General features: G+C 38.8%; 2 protein-coding genes across 2 annotated transcripts in view; both read right to left on the bottom strand.

Annotated features, from left to right (window-relative positions):
• Nucleotides 1–1,187, bottom strand: part of fmr1 (fragile X messenger ribonucleoprotein 1) — an 11,502-nt gene extending 10,315 nt beyond the window's left edge. The window contains exon 1 of the mRNA XM_023395894.2: nt 761–1,187. Within this exon, the coding sequence (XP_023251662.1) occupies nt 761–811 (51 nt within the window). The 5' untranslated portion in view covers nt 812–1,187. The remainder of the gene's footprint in view (nt 1–760) is intronic.
• Nucleotides 1,188–2,751: 1,564 nt separating this feature from the next.
• The window catches only part of rab33a (RAB33A, member RAS oncogene family), a 14,363-nt gene continuing 9,770 nt past the window's right edge, over nt 2,752–7,344 (bottom strand). The window contains exons 4-5 of the mRNA XM_023395989.2: nt 7,186–7,266; nt 2,752–7,096 (exon numbers count right to left, since the gene is read on the bottom strand). Of these exons, the coding sequence (XP_023251757.1) occupies nt 6,872–7,096; nt 7,186–7,266 (306 nt within the window). The 3' untranslated portion in view covers nt 2,752–6,871. The remainder of the gene's footprint in view (nt 7,097–7,185; nt 7,267–7,344) is intronic.

Below are 7,344 nucleotides of genomic sequence, written 5' to 3'. Positions count from 1 at the left end.
CACATCAAAACTTGTATGTCAATAACCTGAAGGACTTGAGTACTTCTTCCACCAATGATAAACGCAGGCCATGGGATCAACGCCTGTATATCAATATTTGCTCTTGTGTCTATCTTGCTCATAGATATTAGTCAGATAACCCTGCTTTGCAAGACACACTCCCAACTTACTCTCCTCAGTCCATGGTATTAATATGATCAAAGACCGGGAATTTTGGATGTTATGCAGATGCATAACATCCAAAATTCCCGTTCATCCTACTTGTTGACTCTTGTCTTCAGTATAACCCCCAAATTCTCACCAATATTGACAAAACAAAAGCTACCAGCCCACTAGAGGAATCATGCAGGTAACACATAACACCCCAATTTTGCTGCTGTTATCCTGAATTAAAACACAAACCGTAACCGAATTTTAGTACTTCTGTATCTGCAACCAACTGCCCACCACATTGCCCATCAATTTACAGATAATAGAAGACTGCGATCACGTCAACGTTATCAACACTACTACAAATGCATTGGTTTAGCACCGACATTAACACCAATTACTCACTCATTCAGCTAGCAGCACTGAGGTTACAGCAGCAGCCTAGCGTTAGCTTTGTTTACAGATTTTCAACGGACAGAACCAATGAGGCCCGCAGATACAAACAAATGTTTCTTAGCTAGTCCAGCAAGGCAGTTTCATGTTAGTTAGCCTAACGTTTATGCAGTGTCGTAAGTAAGATGACGATGCTCAACAAAAGTCATTTACTTACCTTATAAAAGGCCCCACTTGTTCCCCTCACTTCCACGACTAGTTCATCCATGACGCAAGTTACTACAGCTCGCTAGCTAGCTAACCACCGTTAGCGACGTTAGTAGCTAGCTAGCTAGCTAGCTGGCTAGCCTGACGCTAGCCAAGGCACAGTTTGCTATCGTTGGCTTCGCAAGCTAGCCAAAATAGCCTGCCAGCTGGATGCAAGAAGAGGCCACGATAACTGTCTGTGACCGTAATGTTGTGTCCCGTTTTGTACAGTCTATGAATCCTGTTTTTGTTTCCTTCAGGTTTGAAATTCCGAAAATATAATAAATCAAAGGCGACCCATGTAGCTAGCCAGGTTAGCTGGTAGTTGCTAGTTATGTTAATGTTGTGTGATTAGTGGTGAAGCAGCTACTGCTGGTCGCATCTCTCCATGTGACGTCTCCACGTTCTTCCTCTACTGAAGGCTGAGACTGCTTACACTTATCTACGCCCATTGCTGCTCTCCACAGGTGATAAATGGAAATGCCGATTTCACATAGCAGGACAATTCATCTAAATAAAAACAAACATCGCCCTTATGCTGGAATGAACGTCATTCCGTTTCCCCACTCAAATCAAAACAGACAATAGACAGTGTGGCAGTGGAAACAGCATCTTTATCCATTCGTTTTCTGGCCATATCTAACTTACTCTTAACTGACTATCTCCCTTATTTAATTTCACAATGTGTAATCACAAAAATGAAAGACAGGCATTTAGTCTATTGGGAAAATACTGTTTTTATTTGATTGGACAATCGGACTCTCTGTGGTTCTTCAATCCCAGGAAATATAAAAATAACATACTTTCAGAACCTAGGACAGCGACCACTTAAGATTCATCAATCAGTGTTATTTCTCACATCTGCCTCAGGGTCAGCTCATAAGACACTTAACTGTATTTATTTGTCACTGGAGCTCTTTTGTGTGTGATGTAGTATTATTTATATTGGAACTGTTTGATGTTTCTACTCAGCTCACCCTACACCTTTTCCACAGTTTCATAATTTGTTTAATAACTTTTAGGTATTAATATCACTGATGGTCTGTTTCCAATCAGATGCCTCTGGATAGCTGATTTGCCAAAGCACATCATTCACTCATCATTCATGACATACTTCAAAACTTCAGTATTTGAATGTCTAACTGTGTTTCCTGACATGTTACATGTTATTGCACAATTTAATGCCTCAAGACATCTTTACATTCAGCTTGTCTCAAGAACTGTTAAATAACTAAGTAATAAGACAAGCCATTAATAACTGGTTATAGTTTTTTAAAACTATACTCAGAATTATCCACTTAGGAATTTTAATCTTCTTGTTCATAGACCTACAGAGTCAGTATCAAGAGGAGTATTAAATTAAACATAACATCTTATGTTTTGCCTTTATGGTCTTTTATGGTCTCTCAGAATTCAGAGGCTCTCATCTGCTCTATCCATTGGATGTGATCTGCTTGAGAATTAAATTTTCTTGCCAAAGACAAGGAGCAGCACCAATCCACATGTTTGGGGAAAGAAAGAATTGACAGACTGATGCAGACACATTAACATATGGAGGCAGAGAAGGAGAAATTGAAATTGAAAGTACTAGAGGTCACTGTAACACAGAGGCGCTGACAGTGAGATATGAGCCAGGCATAGGAGGACTTAAAGGGATCAACTATAGAGAGATCAGGACAGAAATAGAATTAGAGGGCAGTAGAAACACGGTGACACACGAAGGGTGAAATAAGATACGGGGGAAGACAGAAAAACAGACATGAAATCTTCCGTTCCTGTATGTGGGAGGGAAACAGACTCTGAGAGGAAATACCTCTGTCAGGAAATTAGTAGATGGCCAAAACAGACATTTTACTGAAAACTTCATCATGTATGCTTAGGGAGTACATAATCTCAAAAGAACTGAAAAGTTTAGTGTAGCATGATTGAACTCCTCTCCAAAGAATGAGGCTCTGAGTCAACTGAAGCTTGCTCAGCAGTTTTATCAGAAGTCCCTGTGAGATTGTAACAACAACGAAGAAGACAGACGATCTGATACAGTCCAAAACAATAATAAATTCACAGCCAAAACACATTGTCATCTCAGATTCAACAATTATAATCAATTTATAACATCACAAAATCAAGTAACACCACTCTTAAGGCTTTTGTCAAAGGAGTAACTTGGTATTTTGACTTTTAATCTGAAAAATTTTGTTGGACTGGACAATAATTTGTATCACTGACAACATAGGATGAGGGTTCAAATCTCTGTGTCAACAGGCATCCATCCTGCTGAAGTGTCTTTGAGCAAGGGCTGCTGTTCTGTGAGTGACCCATCCCAGGCCTCATACCTCTATGGAGTCACTTTAAGCTTAATGGAGCATAAAATGGCAGAACCTATCCCAGGTGTATGATTCTTCACCGTGTTGCTCTAACAACTCTGAAGGCAGGTTTGAAGCGCCGAAGGGCAGGTCTGACATGACCTCTGACCTGTGACACTCCGTTGCTTAAGGTGGCTTTTCTTCACTATGTGCACCACCACGTCAAAATTCATCGACAGACAGAGCACATTGACGTGAGAATGAAAGAGTGAAGTTCTTTTTTTGTGACCAATTATATATTAAATTTTGAAATTGAAATTTTGAAGGTTGATAGAGCCCAACCATTTAAGTAGCATGGCCAATTTTTATCTCATTACCGATGTATTGCTATCAACGTTGGTCGATACGTGAAAGGAAATATAAATGAAAAGTTGTTGCTATTTCACAGTTTGTCCACCTGTAAAATCTAGGTCACAGTTATTTATAACTAAATATAAGATATATTCTTATCAACTTTTTAAAAACTTTAAAATAGCAATATTATTATCTGCCATAAAAATCAGTCGGGCTAGTGTTGGTGAGACAAGGACCCAAGAGAACCTGAGAGTGAAATTTCTTTCCTGTTATGTTTGGGATTCATACATGATTTCAGTTTCCTATTCACTGAATATTTATTCATTTATGGTAGGCAATTATTTTAATGCTCCATTGTGCTTAATGTGACAGCATTGATTTCCCTGTGGAGGGGAAAGAGAATTTCTCCACAGACATGAATAAATATTATGATATTATAATTTTTAATTCATTTTTTTAAAAAAAAAGAGACAAGTCTTGAAAACTACAATAGGATAGGAAGTTAATATGAAAATATAATAATGCTAACAAGCTGCAAATACCAGTCTCCTTTCAGCTGTTAGCATTACGTACATTTCACATATGGTAACTTTTCTTAAACAGATAAATAAAATTACCAGACTAAATTTCAAAATGTCAAGGGATCCCTTTAAGAGCAAATACTTGTTATTAAAAAGAAATAAAATAAATAGGGAAACATTTTAACAGATAAAATACAGGGTAAAGGGAAGCCAAGTATACACACTGTACATTTCTATTCTTAACTCTTAGATCTGTGTAAAACATACATTTGCAGTGATTTCAAATGTTTGTAAGAGAAAGTTGATATGAAGCTTAATGTAGAGTATGTAACTGCAATGAGTGATAACCGGTACATTTATTTATTGCACAATAAATGACACTTTTACTACTTTAAACTATTATCAAGTTAATACAACAAGATTGTCTTCAAGTGAAAACCTGAAAACAAAAAATGACTAAATTATAACTTTTTTTCCCCAGTCATTTGAAACCAAGTCAAATGTTATTTTATTCAGGTCTGGTAAGCATATGAAGTAAATGCAGGCACATTCTTCTTTTTTCCACAACATGTTTTTCTTCTCATTAGGCTAGTACAATCATCTCACTCTTATTTCAGCGACTAAATTAGCCACATTATAACTAACCTAATGGTAGACAGAGCCATAGATATTTGTTAGCAGACAAAACGTTGCAGGCTGTGCCCATCCTCTCACACATTATTTGCTGGGATATGATCCAGCCACCTACAACCCTGAACAGAATAAGCGGTTTAGAAAAAGGATGCATGGTTGTTGTCCTAGTTTTTGTGTTCTCTTTCTTGTCGAAACTATGGCTCTGGGTGGCATGTATTAAAGTTAAAATCTCCTTTTCAAGTCACAGATTTGCCCGTACAATGAGAACAAACAGAGCTCTTCCTGTTTTTTTTTGTTTTTTTTACAGTAGCGTCATTTTATTCACTTGTAACAGCTGTTTGATCTTGCAGCTATTAATACAAGCACGAATTAAAATGATGAAAAACGGTGAAGAGTTTTCTAATAAAGATCAACAAAACCTGATACACCTCAGACAATATAAATTTCACTTGGATTTGCACAGTGTTTGAATTGCTCTATGTGTTGAAATAATTAGGTCACCAGCCTGTCAGCTCGGAGGGAACACTGGCCTTAAATGCTCACTGATCTGAATTTCTTTTACATATGGCATACAAATATATTAATAGCATTGCTCCAAAGTAGGCTACAACATTAAATTAGGGTAAGATATGGTGAATGTGTTGCTATAACATATTGGCAGCATCACAGTCAGGCGTGTGGATTGATGCTTTATTACACAAACTTCATAGCTCCAACACTAAGTTGTGTGTGTACAGTGTGTTCTTCCACCCACAACCCAACTGGGAACTGCCTCCTGTAAAACATACTGTATCTATGTGTACAGTGAGTAATGAATATGGCTTTCTACAGTGTTTCACGCAGCCTGTATCATCCATGGCTCGGATACTCCTGGACTCATTCCTTTTCAAAGACACCAAGCATAAATAGTCCACTCATACTATCCTGGCTCAGGCTGGGTAGCAGTATAAAGATCTGCATTATCTATACAGGGGTCACAGTTTTCTGTCATTTTTTCCCATCTTCTTTGAAACTGGAGGCAGTGATACTGATGTAGAAATCACATCATCTAAGACAAAAGGCCTTTACCTTGAAAATGTTTATTATAGACTGGAATTGCTGTTGATAGGGAGACTGGCTATCTTAAAGTCACACATGGCAAAGATTGGATGTTTCTGCATTTGCACACAAAGGGAAAGCTGGATAAGCCACTCTGCTACTGGGAAAACATGGAGAGGATATGTTTACAACAGGATTATATGAGAAAGAGGAGCTGTGCCACGATGGCCCCTCTTTATAAGAGAGTGCATTTCTCCTGCGTAAGGGAAAGAGGATCTTGAAGCCTCTAAATCAATATGTGCCACACTGCCTGACAACTTCTAGATGGGCCGTTTTCAGGAGACCTCGTTCTCAAGGTCTTATTGTAAGTCCTTTGAGCTGAACAAGACTTTTCCGTCTCCTATTTTATAAATGTCTAACGTGTATTCTCACCTTTCCCATGTACTTGTGATCTCACAGTGAATTTAAGTCAACTGTCACTCGTAAAGGGTAGATATCAGGTATGTTAAAATGCTGAGACCAAAAGAGTCTCATTCATCCTCTCAAACAGTCCCTTCAAGAGGCTGTCAGAGTGTTTGCTTCGTTGTATAAACCAAGATCATCTCGAGTGCTTAAAAGACTTAATAAGACTAAAACCTCTATGCTACTTTTACTGAGGCAGCTTTTAAAGGCAGTAGAAAAAGGCCAGGAAATGCCTCTTTCAGATAGGATATGGATAAAAATCAATATGCGACTGTGATATATGAGTTCTGATATGGTGCATCAGAATGTTGGTGTTAATAAACACCAAGCCAGGGCTGGTTTCAGTTTGTTGTGGATCCACAAAACGACTCCTATGCTTATGGTGTTATGTTTGCCGGTGCACTGGGCCCACAGAAAGTATATTTACTGGGATTGTGTCTATGTTTGAAAAATTGAGTCTTAAAGGCAACATTGTCTAATTTCTGAATTGTTAATAAATGTGTCAGTTTCTATCCTCACCATCCTCTCTTCTCCTCATCCTCAAGAACACAAATATTGATGATTTTTCAGTCCCTTACACAAGCTTTAACTTCTCACTCCTCTTCCTCTTCTCAACCTCCCCATCGTCATCCTAAACTAGAAAAGTTGCACTCAATTTAAAAGACTCTTGTTTTAACCTCACTCTCCAATCATCCCTCTCCTCCTCTTCCTTGACATGTACAGCTACTCTTCTCTCTTCCCTTCCAATATGCCTCCCACTCCTCCTTTTCCTCAACAAGGACAACTACTCTTTGTTGCAGTCTCTTGTGTGAGTCGCACTCTCCCATCCTCTCTCTCCACGTCTCTATAGAGCAAGGATTTCTGGGCCTTCAGGCGGCAGGCCAGGGACATGAAGATAGAGTCGACGTTCTGACTCTCCCGAGGGTCCTTGGCTGATGTCTCAAACAGCAGCATGTTGTGGGCGTCAGCAAACTTCAAGGCCATATTGGAGGGCACCTGGGGAAGCACCAGTGTTTGGTTGTAAACCTTAATCAAATTTAGGAATGTAAATAAAGTATTATATTCTGCTGTGGTTCTGCACTAACCTGTATTTGGTCCACAAGGTCACACTTGTTTCCCACCAGGACTCGAGGTACTGATGCTGAAACCCGATGGCCATTACACTCCTGGAGCAGAACAGAAAGAACAGAATGTAGCTTTAGAAACTATGTTTCTATGATACCATAAAGACCATAAATATGAGC

This window comes from Seriola lalandi, unplaced genomic scaffold, assembly GCF_002814215.2.
Source record: "Seriola lalandi dorsalis isolate HSWRI2012SDOR001 ecotype SW California unplaced genomic scaffold, Sedor1 jcf7180002054971, whole genome shotgun sequence".
Taxonomy (NCBI): domain Eukaryota; kingdom Metazoa; phylum Chordata; class Actinopteri; order Carangiformes; family Carangidae; genus Seriola; species Seriola lalandi.
This window is presented reverse-complemented; position numbering and strand designations above follow the sequence as displayed.